The sequence below is a fragment of the Mustela nivalis genome (assembly GCF_964662115.1).
Source record: "Mustela nivalis genome assembly, chromosome: 2".
NCBI lineage: Eukaryota > Metazoa > Chordata > Mammalia > Carnivora > Mustelidae > Mustela > Mustela nivalis.
In genome coordinates this window covers 133,850,317-133,869,366 of record NC_139021.1, presented here as the reverse complement: position 1 = coordinate 133,869,366, position 19,050 = coordinate 133,850,317, and the positions used below count along the sequence as shown (strand labels likewise).

The 19,050-nt window shown below is 34.7% G+C and overlaps 1 protein-coding gene across 3 annotated transcripts in view; it reads left to right on the top strand.

Moving 5' to 3' along the window:
* Positions 1-19,050, top strand: part of MICU1 (mitochondrial calcium uptake 1) — a 242,801-nt gene that overhangs the window by 102,091 nt on the left and 121,660 nt on the right. For 2 of the 3 annotated variants that reach the window (XM_082715893.1, XM_082715894.1), the window contains one exon: positions 5,840-5,883. In XM_082715893.1, coding sequence (XP_082572019.1) covers positions 5,840-5,883 — 44 coding nt within the window. Of the gene's footprint in view, positions 1-5,839; positions 5,884-6,474; positions 6,649-19,050 lie in introns of all 3 variants that reach the window. The other variant, XM_082715895.1, reaches the window with a different exon arrangement.

Genomic DNA, 19,050 nt, shown 5'->3' with positions numbered 1-19,050 from the left:
TTTTTTCAACACTTTAAACTGGCTGTTAACGGAGATTTTTTTTCCTTTGCCTTTGGTTTTAGCAGTTTGATTTTTTTTTTTTTTTATGTACATTGTTTTGGGTTTAGTAGGCGTCTTTAATCTGTAATGAAATTGCTCAAAACAAAGTTGAGAAGAGATGGTGTCTAAGGAGGAAATTCTAAAACATACGTATATTTAGGGGACAGACAGAACAGCTACCAAAGGAATTTAAGAAGGAGTTAATGAATGAAGATGATTAGAAGAAATAAATGTAGGTGTGATCTTGGGCAAGTTATTTAATATCTTTAAATCTTAATATTCTCATTTGTAAAATTGATATAATAGCAACTAATTTTGTAGGGTTATGAAAATTAAATGATAATGGAAAGTATGATACCTATAAAAATGCTCAATAAATGGTAACTTATTAAGACAGAAGATAAAACCAAGTGAATACAGTACAATATGTCACATCTGATTAATTAGAGCTATGCCTTTCTTTTTCTGTCCTATATTAGCTTGTATTACTGAAAAACATAATCATTTAAATAAATTTTTAGGATAATTTTAGGTATTAAAAATGAATCTCTAAATTTTTGAGAAATAGCTGAGACTTCTTAACTATAATTATTGAGAGTTTCTGATCTAATTTATGGAGCTTGAAATTATCTATTTGATTCAGTTTCACTTTTGTCTTTTGACAAAAGAGTTGCTATCTTCTTTAAAACAAGTCTTTTACCATCAACAGATGAATGGTTAAAGATGTGGTACACACACACACTCACAATGGAATACTACTCAGGGGCATCTGGGTGGCTCAGGTCACTTTTGTTCCCAGGGTCCTGGGATCAGGCCTCACACTGGGCTCTCTGCTCTGCGGGAGCCTGCCTTTCCCTCTCCCTCTTCCTCTCCCTGCTGCTGCTCCCCCTGCTTGTTCTTGTTCTCTCTCTCTCCCTCTCTCTGTCAAATAAATAAATAAATAAATAAATAAATAAATAAATAAATAAAATCTTTTTAAAAAATGGAATACTAAGCCATCAAAAAAATGAAATTTTACCATTTACAGTGACATGGATGGTCAAACTAGAGGATATTATGTACGCAAAATAAGTCAATCAGAGAAAGACAATTACCATATGATCCCACTAGTACATGGAATTTAAGAAACAAAACAGGATCATAGGGGAAGAGAGGAAAAGTTAAAACAAGATGAAATCAGAGAGAGACAAATCACGAGGCTCTCAATCATAGGGAAAAGACAGAGTTGCTGGAAGAGAGGGGGGTGGACATTAAGGATGGCACATGATATTATGAGCTCTGGATATTATATAACACTGATGACTCACTGACCTCTACCTCTGAAACTATTAGCACATATAAATTAGTTGAATTGGGGCGCCTGAGTGGCTCAGTGGGTTAAAGCCTCTGCCTTCGGCTCAAGTCATGATTCCAGGGTTCTAGGATTGAGCCCCACATCGGGCTCTCTGCTCAGCAGGGAGCCTGCTTCCCCCTCTCTCTGCCTGCCTCTCTGTCTACTTGTGATTTCTGTCATATAAATAAATAAAATGTTTGAAAAAATAAATTAGTTGAATTTAAATTAAAAACATTAAGAAAATAAAACAAGTCTTAAATTGTTCATTCTGAGGCTTAAACTTTGAGTTTTCTTTCTTTCTTTCTTTATAGTGAATGAGGACAAGTGGTGGGGTTGGCGGGGTTGAAAAGAGGGGGAAGCAGTTTCCCTGCCAAGTAGTGAGCCCTGTGCAGGTCTCGTGCTTCATCCCAGGACCCTGGGATCATGACCTGAGCTGAAGGCAGATGCTTAACCAATTGAGCCACGAAGGCACCCTACTGAGAGTATTCTTACACTATTTCTGCACATTTATCCTATTTTTGTTGTGGATTCAGAAAGAGTGGCAATAGCCACAATTAAAAAGTTTTTAGACAAAATCAGAAAACATTCATTTAATCTTTCTGAGCTTCAGCTTTCTCATTATAAACAACAGTAAGATAGTGTTTACATCTCACTAGGATCATTTAATGACTTTGAAATTTCGTTGGATAAAAGTTTAAGAGTCACAGGAAGCACCTTAAGGAAAACAGTGTAGGGACGCCTGGGTGGCTCAGTTGGTTGGACAACTGCCTTCGACTCAGATCATGATCCTGGAGTCCCAGGATCGAGTCCCACATTGGGCTCCCAGCTCCATGGGGAGTCTGCTTCTCTCTCTGCCCTTCTCCTCACTCATGCTCTGTCTCACTGTCTCTCTCTCAAATAAATAAATAAAATCTTTAAAAAAAAAAAAAGGAAAACAGTGTAATGTCCAGTGTTTAAGCTGGGACAGAAAGAGTGAAAATGGAGAAATGGAAGGGAACAGTGTTATAACGGAGTCACTCAAGGATCATTTTCATCCTACACAGGCTGTGTTTCCCCCACTTCCTTCTCCATACTCTCCTTCCTCCCAGTAATTAGACCTAATAGAATCTCTGGAGGAGTAGTGAGTAAATAACTTGAATTATTTCATCCATCCACATTTCCCATACTCCATCCAACCCAGTCATGTTAAGAACTGATTTAATCTGACCATCTGCGACATTAGGTAAAGAAATCTAAATATAATAAGATGAAATAATCATTTTTTTCATTTTAAAAGTATTAATCTCTTGGCCTACTTTATGTATTTGCTTATAAATGGCAGGAATTCTCAGTGTGTGCCAAGCTGTCCTTACATGCTATACCAAACCTTACATGGATACCAAAAATGTGAATGTACATGGTATAATATTTTCCAAACTATAACAAAGAGCATTCAGCGAAAACACAAATCTGTTCCAACTTTGCCATCCTCCAATTCTATGTCACATAAGCAATCACTTTTTAAGTTTTAAGTTAACTTTTTAGTTCTTTTAAGTGTTACTCTAGTAATTTGAAATGCAGCTGTTGAATTAAAATGTGCAAAAATTGTAAAATGCACACCAGATTTTGAAAACTTAGTATGAAAAAGGTAAAATGTCTCAATAATTTTTATATTGATTACATGTTGGAATGATGCAATTTTGAATGTATTTTGTTAAAGTAAATATATTCAAATTGATTTTCCTGGTTTCTTTTGATTATTTTAAGAATAACTAAGATTGGTGGGCGCTTGGGTAGCTCAATGGGTTAAGCCACTGCCTTTGGCTCAGGTCATGATCTCAGGGTTCTGGGATCGAGGCCTGCTCTCTGCTCAGCAGGGAGCCTGCTTCTCCCTTTCTCTCTGCCTGCCTCTCTGCCTACTTGTGACTTCTCTCTGTCAAATAAATAAATAAAATCTTTTTTAAAAAAGAATAATTAAGATCATTAACTATTAAAAAATTTTAAATTGTTCATGTGGCTCACATTTGTGGCTCACATTATATTTCTTTTGGACAGTGCCACTCTAATTATTAGTAAGCATTATTTCCCTTAGTTGATGTACCAAGTTTACTCATGAGATATCTGATTCTAGTCTAATTCTCATTCTTTTATAGAGGGCCAAGGTTTTTTCTGGAAAGTGTTAGGATTTTCTTATTTGGGGTATTCTGAAATTCCATAAGCATATACTGAATTGTACATAGTTTTTGTTTATTTTGCTTATTAGAAGACTTGGTAAGCCCTAGTAAGCCCTAGCTTGTGTTACTCTTTTTTTTTAAGATTTTATTTATTTATTTGACAGAGAGCGAGATCACAAGTAGGCAGAGAGGCAGGCAGAGAGAGGGGGAAGCTGACTCCCCACTGAGCAGAGAGCCCAATGTGGGACTTGATCCCTGGGTCCTGGGATCATGACCTGAGCCGAAGGCAGAGGCTTAACCCACTGCGCCACCTAGGCGCCCTAGCTTGTGTTACTCTTCAGGTCTGAGAAATTTTCTACTAATATTTTTGGATTATTTCCTCCATGTTCTTTTTCTTTTTTAAAAAATTTCCTTCTGGTTTCTTTTTTTTTTTTTTAATATTTTATTTATTTATTTGACAGAGAGAGATCACAAGTAGGCAGAGAGGCAGGAAGAGAGAGAGGAGGAAGCAGGCTCCCTGCTGAGCAGAGAGCCTGATGTGGGGCTCGATCCCAGGACCCTGGGATCATGACCTGAGCTGAAGGCAGAGGCTTTAACCCACTGAGCCATGCAGGCACCCCTTCCTTCTGGTTTCTGAATGAGAAAAGGTTTTATATGATATTAGACCTATAGTATTTAAAGTCTCTGTTTTTCTGTAATTCTCTTTTACATTTTCTATTTTCCATTCTATGGTCTGATTGGCCATGGTCCTGGGAGGAAACCTTATCCTAACCTTTTGACAGTTTTGAAAAAAAAAAAAAATGGGATGAGATGGGGCACCTGGTGGGCTCAGTCAGAGGAGCACGTGACTCTTGATCTAGGGTCGTGAATTCGAGCCCCACGTTGGGTGCAGAGATTACTTAAATAAATAAAACTTAAAAAAAAAATAAAGCCTAAACTAAACACAACCTTAGTTGTCTACAACTCTCTCTTGTTCTCTGTTCTTTTGTCATAGAAGTGTGTTCTGCCTTTATGGCAGTGCTCTCTTCTTGAATATATGTGAGGTTTCAAATTAGATTTGTGGGGTGCTTTGTTTTTTTTTTTTTTTAATTTGTTTACTGATTTACTTCTTTGTTTTACAGTCAGTGGTTTATTTTGTTCAGGGCAGGCTTCTAGAAGTGAAACACATTTTAAGATTTTATTTATTTATTTGACAGAGAGATCACAAGTAGGTAGAGTAGCTGGCAGAGAAAGGGGGGAAGCAGGCTCCCCAATGAGCAGAGAGCCCGATGTGGGGCTCCATCCCAGGTCCCTGGGATCATGACTTGAGCTAAAGGCAGAGGCCTAACCCACTGAGCCACCTAGGTGCCCCGAAACACATTTTAGATAAGGAAAATATCTAACCAAATGTGTAGAAGCAGAAATGCGGAAAGCTTCTTCTGGGAACAGTGATAATCTGATCATTGTAATACTGTGGACATAATAAGATAAGGGCCTAAACTAGCATGAATACAATGAGAACCAAAAGAAAAGAACTGGGTAATTATGGAAGAAACGCAAGTGTAATTATGAACTGATTTCTCCATTCTAAAAACTCCCACAGCACTGCTTCATTGAACTAGTTATATGTTCCCTTGTAGTGTTAATTATTATATGCGTATGTCTTTCTAACTAAATTGTGACTCTTCAGGGCAGGGATTATATCTGACTCATTAACTTATAAGTATTTATTGATCAAGCGCTATGTCAAGGGCTGGGAGAAAGCAGTAGTCAAAGACAAATAATCCCTGCCCTCAAGGATAGTTAATTACTTGTATCTTTCACAGTGCTTAGAATTAGATGCTAAGTATTCCCAGAGAAAATATTTGTTACTTAACCTTACTTTAAAAGGTAATATTAAGGTGGTCTATTTGTATCTGTTTAGGTATATTGCAAAATTTGATATTAAACTGTTCTCATTTTAAATCGATACCAAAAAAAATTATTATGAATTCAGATAAAACCAATATTTTTCACCTTATTTAAAGGTGATATAACATATTGATAGAATGAAAACAACCCACCCGTGAAAGAGTCCAACGTTCTAGTCATGAATTTTTATCCTCTTTATCTTCTCAGAGCCTCACTTTCTCATATGTAAAATGAAGATTAGATCTTTTCTCACTGACACTTTGAATCCCAAAGTGGAAAAATTTTTCATTCCCATAGCCTTTGAATATTGTTGTGGCTAAACCATCTAGTCTATTTAATTGAGTGATTGGAAATGACAGAAAGCTGTCATTTCATGTTTTATTTGAGTTAGGATCATTGACTAATGGTTTTTTCTCTTTTACAGATTTGGGTCTTGATCAATATACAATAAAACGCTTTGATGGAAAGGTGAGCGAACTATGACACTAATATATATATCCTCTTGTTTACTAAGAAGATTTTTAAGTTCCTCTAAAATTATTTGTGAGAAATTTCTGAATGCCTGTTTATCTTATGAAAAGAGCGTGTTTCTTAAGTTGGAAGGCCTATAAGTGCCTTCAGATGCTTCTACAGAAAAAATCAAGCGGAAGGTTTTTCTACATTTTTCCATACAAGGTAACACTCGTGGGTACTTGCTGTATATAGTGAGGTCTAATTCAGTATATGTTGACATTTGCATTTTAATTCAATTGCCATCATAAAGTTTAACAAACCCCCCCAGTATTACATTTGCATTTCTTATAAAAATACTTATTTGATCTTCCTCAAACTTTGACACTATACAGCAGTAATCCTCACTAGAAAATTATGTAAGTTTTTAGTAGTGCTTTTGTAATAATTATGAAGGCCACCCCAATTTGCACATACATTTGCATTATACTCTCAATTCTTATTTTATGCACAAATAAATCACATAATAAATTGTTCTTAAGTATAGAAAATGAAACTTTCGATTTTATTGTCTTAAAGCAGATAGTTAAACATGTTTTTCCCTTTCAGGCTGAGTTCTACAAAAAGAAAAAGAAAGTATTGCACAGGGTCAGAAAGAAAAGTAAAAGGTCAATTTTAAAGAGGAGGAAGAAAGCACATCAGAAAGAAGAGAGAGCCCAGGATGGCTCTACAAAGCTTAAAGAGAAGGAAATCAGAAGGAAAATCATGCAGTGGCTGGAAAAGGCAGGATCTCAAAAGAGGGTCTAAATGGGTGGAGGTCAGGGTTAGTAGAAACTGATCTTGCAGGAATATGTCGATCCTGCATCGTTACATAAAACTGTATGTACTGGTAAGGTGAAGTTACAAATGCTGAGAACTTTTGCACAGGTGGAAAGAATGAGTGGCCCTCTTTAGAGTTGAGAGATCTCAGTCAAGGCTTCCAGCCTAACAATTTCCTTTCCCATTCATATGGCCCATTGTCTCCAGCTGGGTATCCTCTTTTTAAACTCACATATTCTAAAAGAAAAAATGTTCAAAAAGAGCATTGAACTAGAATATTAGGAGACAGGTTCAGAGCTGGCTCTGCTTTGGGGGAGCCACATCTTTGATTCTTGGTGTCCCTGCCTCATGTATAATCAAGTACCATATCCATGTGAAGGTTTACACCAGGCACTGACGTCACGGTCTGATTTCAGAATCTCTGGCAAATCAGGCCCCTGTTTTTAATCTGTCTGTGTGTCACTCAGAGTCCAGCATATGTCTGCCTTACAGGAGGGCACCAATAAGCATTTGACAACTTGGAAAAATCAACTAATCAATCACATAGTCTTGGGAGATATGACTCATTAAGTCAGCAATATGTTCTAGCAAGATCAGTCTAACAAATGACAGTTTTTGGTGACTGGAGGAATTCGGAGTGGTATGAGATTTTTGTCTTCCATCATATGTATATGTATATAAACCTAAAAACACGGAAAGAAGTTGAATACATGTAAGTTGAACAGCAAATTTACATGTTACAGGGGAATTTCCATTCCTAGAGGTCTCCCAAATGTAAAATCCCTGGTGGTCACTCATGTTTCATAAATGTCAATTAAATTTTTCATTTCAGCCTGTAACTGTACACTTGAGGCTAAAAATCTGCAGCTTTGGGCATGACCACTGAGCTCTGCTTTTGTTTCAGTCATATTCAATTTATGAGCTCTATATTTCCTCCCATTGGTGTCCTGTACATTTTTCTGATTTCCACTTTTTTCCATTTATTTTTATAAAATAACAGAAGTAAACTGCATTAAAGCATTATAAACATTTGAGTGCCCGCCTTGCTGTAGAGACCAAAACGGCAGTACTTCTTTGGAAGGCAGACTTTGTGACAGATTGTAGTGCAGATGTTTGGGCTCTGAAGTATAAAATTTTGAAATGGGAGTAGGAAAACAGGATTTAGGGATCTCAGCGTATAATGATTGAAAGCATGACTTGTATGAAATTCAGGCAAATGAAAGTTGACTTTATGGTACCAGGGGAACAGGTTCTGCAAGAGAGTAGAGGAATGGCAGACTCGCATAGGGGTAGTATAGATCTGAGCTGGCTTCTCCCCTAGCAGAGAGAGCATGGATTTTCCTTTCATCCATGTTATAATATGCATATTTAATCCCTTTGCCAGGTACTTCATTTAAATACTGTATTAATTTCCATCAAATAGATCCTGAAGGTTATGTTTCTAAAGTAGGGTTTTTAAATTGAGTTCATCTCTAGTTTATGTCTTTATAAATAGGCTTTTATTTCTTATGAAGTTTAAGAGAATAGTTTCTCTGCTATTTTTAAACCTTGTATAATGAGGGATACAACTTTCATAGGGTTGAATCAGTTTAGAAGTTTTTCCAGGGATTTTTGCCCTCTATCTGTGATATTTGTGATAAGGATCAGTGCTTATTCAACTGTCGATCTTATTATTTTCCTTTAGATCTTCATATCTCTCATTCTCGCAGTCAGAATATCTTAATTCTTAAGTAGCAGCTTCCAGAGTATATAAATCCTAAGACAGTTTCCTCTTGAAAAAACAGATTTGTGTAGTAATTATAATAAATTTTATGCAGAATGCCCAGAAATTTAGTCCAAAGCTAATACCCTAGAAGAATTTCCTTTTAAGCTTGCTTTGATTTTTAAATGGGTCATTTTCTCTCTCTTGTTTTAACTTGAAAGATAAACTAGTTATGAACTACTTAAAGATTTACTCCCGGCTTCTTATCACCTCCCATTGTTTTAACTTTTAACACACCATTTAATAAAGTGCATCATTTGACCAGTAAGTAACACTGCCTTATTTTATTATCTTTTAATTGAATTGCAGTTTAACCTTGTTGTCATTGAAAGTAAGAACAAATGTAGAAATGTATCTACATGTAGAAATAGTATCATTTTGCAGTTTTCTCATTTGTGTTTGAATTTCATATAACCTCTAAATGCAAAGTAGAAGGCCCAACTGATACTGAGAAATAACTGTACAGTTATTTCTTGTTTCAGTGCCTCTCATCTTTTCTCTTCTTTTGTTTGACTAGAAAATGCCCTTAAGTAAAATGAAACATTCCTGTTTCAGCTGATGGTGAAACTGGATTTGATGAAGCAGCTTTTAAATTCAGGAGAGGATCTTTTTTCAGAGTCCATCACTACCTATGTTAATGTACACTAATTCTTTACTCTCAGTAGCAGTTTCCTTTGTAGAAAAGTCATAAAATATGTTATTATTGGCACTTGCATCATTTTTGCATTTCAAAACTATCTACTAACACAGGCCTTGTTTAAAGAGGCAGTAGTGTCCCTTCATTTTAAGAAAATGCTTTGTAGATTGGTGATACTTTAAAAGACATTCAGACTAGGTTTTGAAAGTTCAAAAACCTCAAAGCTTGAAAGTTCAGATTTTCTCTTAAAGGGTATTTGACTATCACTATAGAGTACTAGCACTATTATACAGATGGTAATAGAAAATACAGTCTGGCTTTTGTTTTAGTGTCATATATCATAGCTCTTTTAAAAAAAAATCACCCTCCCCTTGTAATGTTTGTGCATTCTATGATTTGTTAATACAGTTACTTCATGAAGTTTAGGTTATTTCTTTAATGAAAACTATATTTTTTTCTGGGTTTAATTTTTTAATCACATAGTAACTGGTCTATAAAATAAAGTATCATTTGTAAGTAGAGTCTTTATAATACATAATCATCAAATATTTCTTTCATTTAATGATTTAGTTGCATTTTTTATTGGTGTGGCTTATTTCAAGTTGTTATACCCTTTATTTTCCTGTTTTTCTTAGCCCTCCCTTTTTTCCCTTAGCATATCAAAGATAGAAATTGTTTTGGATTTTCTGTTCCTGTTGTATGTAGTAGACAACACTCTCTGGACCAGACACCACCATTTTTTTTTTTTTAAGTTACAGCAGAAAACTACATAGTCTAGGTAAAATTGTTTCTTAAGCAACTAATACCTGTATTCCAGAGTTCTGACTTCTCTCCTCTAAAAACTTTATAAAGCTCATACTCTTTGTCAAGTAACAATGAATTGCCCATTGAAACTAAATTGTTGACTGTTAACATTTTACCATGTATTTCTTTTTCAGAGATAGATTTTGTAATGCTTCCTTCCCTATCAAATTCCCTTTTCCCCCAACCACTCCCTGAACATGTCAGAAAGCTTGCCTCTAGTCTGAATTTTTCGTTACTCGTATTTACAGTACCTTTAGAAGCTCTCCAGTGTGGAAGAAAGAGTTAATGTGTGTTTCATTCCTCTCTCTTTTATGATATCTACAAGAATATTTGTATACATGGAACAGAAAAAGGTTTTACATCAAATTAAAATGACGTTATTTTTTAAAAATGACATTGTCCACATTCAGGTGAAAGAGATGAAATTATGGTCAAAGCCTAGAAAGGGAAATACTGATTACAAGTGTTTATAACAGGAAAAGTTACCAGCAGAAAAAAAAAAGGATGGGAGCCATAGTTAAACATCAAAGTTTTAATGTGACCAAATGCTTTAATTGCTTACCAGGTAAAAGTTCTTTAAAAAATATTGATAAATGAACTTTAAAATGATAGTCCCCTAAGGGGAATGTGAGCATATTTTTCCTTATAACATAATACTCTTAATGTTTTACTTAAGTTGTTTATTTACTTCATATCATAGATAAGATCTTAGTATAGAATAAGGGCAAATATATTACTTCTTGGGGCGCCTGGGTGGCTCAGTGGATTAAGCCTCTGCCTTCGGCCCAGGTCATGATCTCAGGGTCCTGGGATCGAGCCCCGCATCGGGCTCTCTGCTCAGCAGGGAGCCCGCTTCTGCCTCTCTCTCTCTCTCTCTCTGCCTGCTTGGGATCTCTCTCTCTCTCCCTGTGTCAAATAAATAAATAAAATCTTTAAAAAAAAAAAAAAAAAAAAAAAAAAAAAAAAAAAATATATTACTTCTTGACATGCATAGTAATGTGAAATGTATTGTAGATCAAGGAAATGTAAATTAGGAAAGGCGGGTCTGAAATTTCCTTGGGACAAGAGGTTGATGAATCTTCACATTTATTTGAACTGTTCTAATTCTGCTCACATTTATATAGCAGGTTATGATGTTATGAGTTCTGCATTGTACCCTAGGCACATCTTCCTTTCTCGCTTTCAGTTTCCAAAGATGAAACTAGTTAAGTCTAAATTCTTGTTGAATTCATGTATTTGTTCATGTTTTTCTATTAATAAATACAAATATATAGACAGAACTGTATTTTTTTTCACCATGTTTCTGTTTTTATTTGCACTACCAATTCCATCTTCACAATAGAGTATATCACCTCTGTTGTCTTTCTTTTATAGTAGGGAAATTCTTGTTTTAAAAAAAAAGTATAGCAGATTCTAAGAGAATGCATAGGTTTCCCCCACTGTCTAAAAGTAGAGCATTTCTATGGAAGCTTCCATTAAGCTGAAACAGCATAAAGCAAAGGAACTATTACCATTTTCATAAAAGTAAAAATCTTCTTTGGATTTTTCTCAGCTAGCAAAAACACGTGTCAGCATAGGTCTTTCATAAAAGAGAAGTGGTATAAAGCAACTTTCATATAGCAGAGAACCTGTAATTCCTGGAAGCTTGACGTTCTCCATGTGAATTTCATATTCATGTATTTATTTTAAAGCTAAAGATTTAGCCCATTTTAAAAACCACATTAACATATTCACTCATTGGTTGTCAGTTGTTTATTTTTACAATTTAAAGTAAACTCTCTAAATGAAAAATACTTGACTCTATTTGCCCCTTCAGGAATTATTACTAATAATAACTATGGCCTACGGCCATACCACCCTGAACGTGCCCGATCTCGTCTGATCTCGGAAACTAATAATAACTATGAAGAAGAATAGTTGAAGCTTTCTGAGGGTTTATCACCTGCTACACTCTTTTTTTTTGGTTTTGGCTCCATGTGCAATGTGGGGCTTGAACTCATGACCCCCAAGATCAAGGTTCTCATGTTCTATACTGAGTCAGCCAGGCACTCCTACACATTGTTTTAAGTGCTTACATATAACTCATTTAATCCACACAGCCACTCTTTCAGATAGATTACTACTTTTATCATTATTTTACAAATAAGAAACTACATAATTAAGTAACTTGAATTTTTTTGTGTAAGCTAGTAGATAGTAGAGGTATGATTCCAAATTTGTAGTCTGGCTTCAGAGTTCACTGTCTTTTTTTTTTTTTTTTTTTTTTTAAGATTTTATTTATTTATTTGACAGAGAGAAATCACAAGTAGTCCGAGAGGCAGGCAGAGAGAGAGAGAGAGGGAAGCAGGCTCCCTGCTGAGCAGAGAGCCCGATGTGGGACTCGATCCCAGGACCCTGAGATCATGACCTGAGCCGAAGGCAGCGGTTTAACCCACTGAGCCACCCAGGCGCCCCCAGAGTTCACTGTCTTAAGTAGTGTGATATCTTATTTGTATATCTAAGCAATTTGTCTATATGATCTATTTGTAAATAGGAATTTCTCTTGTTGAGTAGTCATTTTAATACCTTAGTGCTATTTGTGCAAAAGAAAACTCCTTGGTATTTCACTTTCTTTTTGATAAGCATGTTGAAGTTAATTTTTTCTGCTTTAGTGAAGTACAACTAGAAACCCCTATTAACCTGAGAAACCACATAGTGTTTTAAAGAAAGAAAATATAAGGCATCTATAAAATTTAATACTTAAATTTAAGAGTCAAAATTTCAACTTCATTTTTATTTGCTCCATTATTTCCTTTTACACCACAAACACCACAGGGCATTTTGAAAAATGCTTGTCTTTCCTTTTTATTGAAACAATCTCTTAAAGTGTGCACTGTCATCTATATCTGAAAAATTGGATCCTGGCTCATTGTCATCAAGATATTAGAGAAAATAATATTCCTGTTACAAACTATACTTTCAAATATTGATTGGTTGTATGTTGGATGTAGCATCATTTGAATAGGGCCACTTACTGTAGTGAGTCTTTAAACAAGCAAAAGTTTAGAATGTAATTGCATTACCAAGGAACTCAACATTTCTGTTTCAGCATTTCAAGAAATCCTTGGACACCTGTTGCAGTTTTCTGTTTTCCTTTTAGTCTGCTCATCTTTCTTCTTTCTCATCCATAGTTCTCTAAATTATTTTTAAACCATCTTCTCAATTTTTTCTCTTCCAAATTAGTAAATATAATTCTTTTTTAACACACTACAGCCCTAAGAAAATCTGGCTTTGGTGTCTCAAATATTTTCCAAAGAATTTCCATTTTGAGCATCTAAGTATTTGACAGATGTGTGAATTAGTAGATGTTGTAAATATGCTGAACTTGAGTATGAAAAATACAACATTATGGATTGCTGTACTTCTTAGTATGTAATAGCACAGGATGAAAAGAGTGTGACTTTGGATATGACAGTTCTGTATTCATAAATGGGCTCTGCCACATACTTGATAGGTAACCTTGGATAAGAGACCATTTAACCTCTAGTATCAGTTATCTTCTCAGTAGAATCAGGACAATATGGTAAAGTATCTGGCTTTACAAATTATAGCTACTTTCCATGACTTCGAGCCCTTTACTCAGTTTATAAAAGGAGTTTACTGCTGTCATACATATTATCCTCTTGGTTTATATGAAATGCTACAGAATAACATCTCCTCTGCCTAATTGCTCTCTCCATGCTAGTTAAATCAGCTATAAAAATCTCCTTGAGCTCTCTATAAGGAGCAGTTGGCTGGGATTAAATAGCTAGTCCATGAGCTAAAGAGAGATCTGTGGTTTGTTTTCTCATATCTGAGTGAGCTGTCATTTGTTCACAGTGATTCATCTCACCCTTGTGTTGTAAAATCCTCTGGGCCTCTGTCACATCAATGCCAGCCTTAAGTTTGTAAGTTGCTAATAGCATATATTTCTCAGTCAAGAACTTTTATCACTCTGCTAAGCTTGTTTTGAGAAGTATGGTAAGTTTGGGTTAAATTTTATTTCACAGTGAAATTCATTTGTTGAAAAAAAAATCTTTAAACCCATTTGATAGATGATATTTTGGAGTGGTGTGCCCAGCTAAATCAGCTAACCTACACTGCTTAATCACATGCCATCCTCCATGGTGGCTGGCTTTTTATCACTAATGTGAATAGTAATTCATTTAGTGAACATAATTTTGCAGGAGTCCTGTTTCTAAGTAGTCATTCTAAACTCTTCGAGTAGTTACTAATCCTTTGAATTGATCGGAGTTTGGTTGCCTGTATTTTATTATGGGTGGTAAATCAATAAATTTGTCATGAAGTTTAAAAATATTATATCCATGAGACATCCTAGTAGGAAACCTTAATTAAAGAAATGCTTTGATTTCCCATGACAGAAAATGAAATGTTGCTTTCCCATTTCTTTTAGAAACAGATTATTATTCATATGTTTCCTTTTTATAATATTATGAAGTTTTTCTACTGTTGTGTGTTTCATTTGGGGGAAGTTAGTAATTGAGGTATTGAGGTTTCTGTTTTATTATACCTAGCGGATAATATATAAAACATTTCTATGTTTTCTTCATTTCCTGTTTCTAGGTGTTCAGTGACTTTACTACAGATCTAAATTCGTCCTTATATGTTATAATACTTTGTGATATATATGTTTGATTTTTGGAGTTTTTGTTCATGTAATCAAATGATGTCCATTTTTTTTCTTTTTCTCATCTTCTGATCAGGATTTCTGGCAGGTACTGACTCAGCAGCATGTGCTTTAAATTAATTAATGTTCCAGAATCCATAGTAATGCTTCAGGGACAAAGGTTCAGTGCATGCTCATGTCTTTCCCTGCTCCTTTCAGAATGATTCAGTTCCTGTCACTTTAAATCAACATATTTTATATTTAATATGACAATTCCAACACTGCACTGGTCCTTGAGAATATAATACCTAGCATGATTTAAAAGGAAGTTTTAACAGTATGTGTTAGGAAGATCAAGGAACTGTTACCACTGTGTTGTATAAGGGATACTCAGTTAATTGGGCCATTTGACTAGTCTTAATTGGATGTCATGTTCTTAGTTAAACTGTAACAGGAATGGTGAGGCAACAGTAACTTCAAGTGAAAATTAATTTTTCTTTTGAGATTTCTTCAATGATACAATACAAATAAAGTAGCTCTTCGTTCAATAAAATGGCTTCACAAGAAATGGAATATTTAGAAAGACTGCATTATTTAGCTTTTTTGAGCTAATCAACAACTTTACCTTGGAAAAGTAAGCAAATACATGAAGAAAATAATGAAAGGGAATATATAGATTGTAATCTAGCAAAGGAGAATTTCAAGGATTGGCCTAAGAAGTACTTTTTAAATTGATTGTTGAAGACTTAGACTCTTGAATTATAATTTATAAATTATTAAAATATTTATTTTTAAAAAGACATTACTCTTGTATTGCTTAATAGAAATAGAAACTAAAATAAATTAACATATCTTTGGTTTTAAAATAATTAATGATATAATTAACGATAACAATGTGCTCTTTATTTTTATGTAACATTTTTCCTATGCTTCCTTTTTTAAAAATGGGATATATTTTTAGTAGTCTACTTACCAAACCCCAAACCAATTGTCCTATTGTTGATGCAGTTGATGAACTTTTGCCTTTAACTGCAGTCTGAAACAAACCAATGAATACTTGAATGATTATGTCAAAATAACTTATTGATAATTCCAGTATCAATGTTTCTAAACCTGGAGATTCCATTTTAGAATAGCTGTGGTACAACCAGTCTATGCGGAGTGCTAAGAAGAGTAAATCAGATAAGATATTTACTACCTGTGTTTGAGGAAGGCTGCTTCTGCTTCTGTAATTGTGGCAGGACAATTTGTAGAAGGCATCTAAAAACTCTTCCTTTCTTTTGATGGTTCTATGGCTTAAGGCTTGAAAATTTAAAATGACTTGCCTCACATAGATACCCCTGTTAGAGAATGAGAAGAGAAAAGAGGTAGGAATTGATTAAGTGCTTGGAAATCTTTGGAATCTGCAGCATTGGGTAATCAGCCACCATAGTTGACAGAAGAGCACTGGTCTTTAAATTTTGACTCTCGAAGGTGATATGATTTGTTGAGTAAGGATTCAAAGTCAAGTTTTACTATTTTATTAAGAATATCTTGTGAATAAGCTTTTTGTATTGAAAATAATAAACTTTTTAAAAATAGACTAGGTAATAGGGGATTGGTTATCTATATCACTGTAATATCACTCATTTTGGTGACACTAGCATAAATCCTTTAAGCTTCCAAAAGTTAATGAGCAGTTACTTTATAGAAAAGAGCTTTCTTGCTTGCTTCCTTAACAGGAATTTGTCCTTTGCATGCTAAGTTCTTATTGCCTGTGGAAAGGCTGGAATCATTTTGTTTTTCTGGTAGCATAGAGCTATTCTTCAGATGCAGCTTATGAATGGTGTGATATATTTATATTGCTGTGTGGAGTATTCATAATGTCTCTTTCCAGTCTCTGAGTTCCACCACTACTAAACTCTGTTGATTTAATTCATGTGTTTGATTATTCAAGTTAAAAAAAGAAATGATAGATAATCATTAAGTGCTCCTAAGGAGGGTGTAGTTTACTTGGTTGCCACAAATATTCAGACATCTATTGATTTGTCTTCTTATATTTTTATTTTACATTGTTTTGTTTGAACTTGGAGCCAACAACCCATTTGATTTCTCATTATTGATTTCAAAGCATAAACATGACTACACATTGTATTTCTAACACCTTCATGTTTCACTTTTCCATCATGAAACAAGATTTGAAATACACTTTGACATGGGAGGACTTGGTTCCAGGTAACTTCCTTTGTCTTATTATTTTAGCACAAATACGTAACATGTTCTGAGATTACAGAAAGGAAAGATACTCAGAACATTTTATTTCTCCTGTTCCAATAAAAATGGGTTCTCAACTTAGCCTAAACATCTGTTGATGATCTTTAATTGCAGAGAATGTGTGAGGATAGCTTTTGCTTTGCCTCTTTGTCTTTGTCATGATGCATTTTTTAAAATTCCAAACTCAAATAAAAAGATTTCCCAGTTATAGATTAGACTAACAACTATTAATTAAGAAGAGCATAAAGAGCCATTACATTTTTGAAATGATACTCATTTTCAAAATGATTAAAATACACATTTGAACAAGTCAAGGCATAAAAATACATTGTGTACCTACATTTTTAACTAGACTTTCCTCTTCAAGATAACTGAGCTGATACAAGCTAAGCCCCAGGATTAATATTTTACAATAGTGAACTCTTGTTTCGCTTTGAAAATATTTAGCCCCCATTAACAGTTTCAGAAGTTGGAAGTAATTCTCTTGCATTTGATACAATATAACATATAATGGTTCTAGAGTCAATCTATGACCTATCCTGCCATTTTATAGCATCGTGAGCTACCACTACTTATTTAATTTCTCTGTACTTCAGTTTTCTCTTCTGTGGAGTGCAGATAGTAGTATTATCTATCTCATAGGATTGCAGTGAAGGCTTAAAGAGGTGTATGTAATTCAAGTGCTTAGCACAGTGCCCAGCACAAAATATGCAAACTCTAATTTTTAAATTCTTAATATACCCTTGATGGTCAGTGGTGTTCAGGGGATACCTGTAAGTGTTCAAAGTGATGTAAAAATTCTTCATCTTAAGGCCGTCCTGGGAAATGGTAGTTATTAGAACAGTGTCGAATGGTTCATGATCCTCAGAGGGAAACTCTCAGTTTTTATGAAGTGATATTTTTCTTGTAATAATTTTTTCCAAATGGGAGAGAGTAGATGCTGCATTTACTGACTTTTCAAAATTTTTGAAGTGGTTTTTCCATGAATAGGGAAGCCTTTTATAACTTATGTGACTGAAACCAAGACTGCTGCTGAGTCCACGACACTTTTCTTCAGTACTGATTGATTTGAATGGCCAGAGTTCAAAATTAAATTCTTAGATTTAGGTAGCAAATAATCAATAAGAGTAAAACATAGATTCTCCTACCCGCTGCTGCTTTGAAGCAAGTATGTGGGCATAACGGGGTAGGAAATTAATAGAGCTGACAGTTTTCCTTTTCTAAGGTTTTGCTAACACCTCATCAGATACCAAAGACTGAAATAAATCCGTTTGGTAATATTATCTCACTTCCTTGAAGTGAGTGTTATTCCAGGAGACTTAAAATTTTTTAATCACTACTTTAATCAAATCTTCTGCCATTCTTTTTAAAAGCATCTTCATTGTGTCCATTTTCTCTGTAGCCATCTAGTTTTAATGAACTAGGAAAACATTTGCATGATAGGTATTTGGAGTTGTTCTCAGAGCTAAAGTGGTTAGAATTGGGACTGAAAAGAGAATGGCTTTCTGGCAGCGTGAGGTTTACGGTATCTTAAGCATTCACCTTCCACAGTTTGTTGCACAGTCATTTCTGTTTGTCTGTCTCAAATGCTCTATGACTTTTGAAAAGGTTGCAGACTTTGAGTCAGGAGATAACAAACTACTCTAAATTAGAAACTTCTTAATTTTATCTGACACATTCCCAACTCCTACCTTTCTGCAAGTTCAAGTATGGGAAGGGGAAGGAAGAATACACATTTTAACTGTGCAACATTTTCTGTTTGATTGGGAATAATGTGATTGTTTAAGATGGATATCTTACTGAGGCTTTGGCATCTATGCACCAACTAAATAATGAAGTATGAGCATTAATTGCATGGGGAAATTGCCGAATTTTCTAACATGCTTCCCCTCCCTGCCCCAACCCCAGCCTTATGCAGAAATACTTTTTGTCATTTAAAAATGATAGGTCAAAATTGCATTTTCTGGAAGAAACATTATTATTATTACCTTGCTTTCGAAGTACAACCTCAAGTAGTTCTTAAGGGATTTAGATAGACTTTGAAATGTATATCCATCATCTAGGGAAATGTTAATTTTAAAACAGTTCAGTTTTCTCGGTCTCATAAAGGATGACATCTTAATTTAAATAGTAAAGCTGTGTTAACAGGTTTTTCTAGAAACCAGAGATGATTTGAGGTTCTAGATGATATATTAGCATCTGTTTTGCTGGCATAATCCACCAACTACTATTTGATAGGAAGTTTATTTCAAACTGATTGAAATT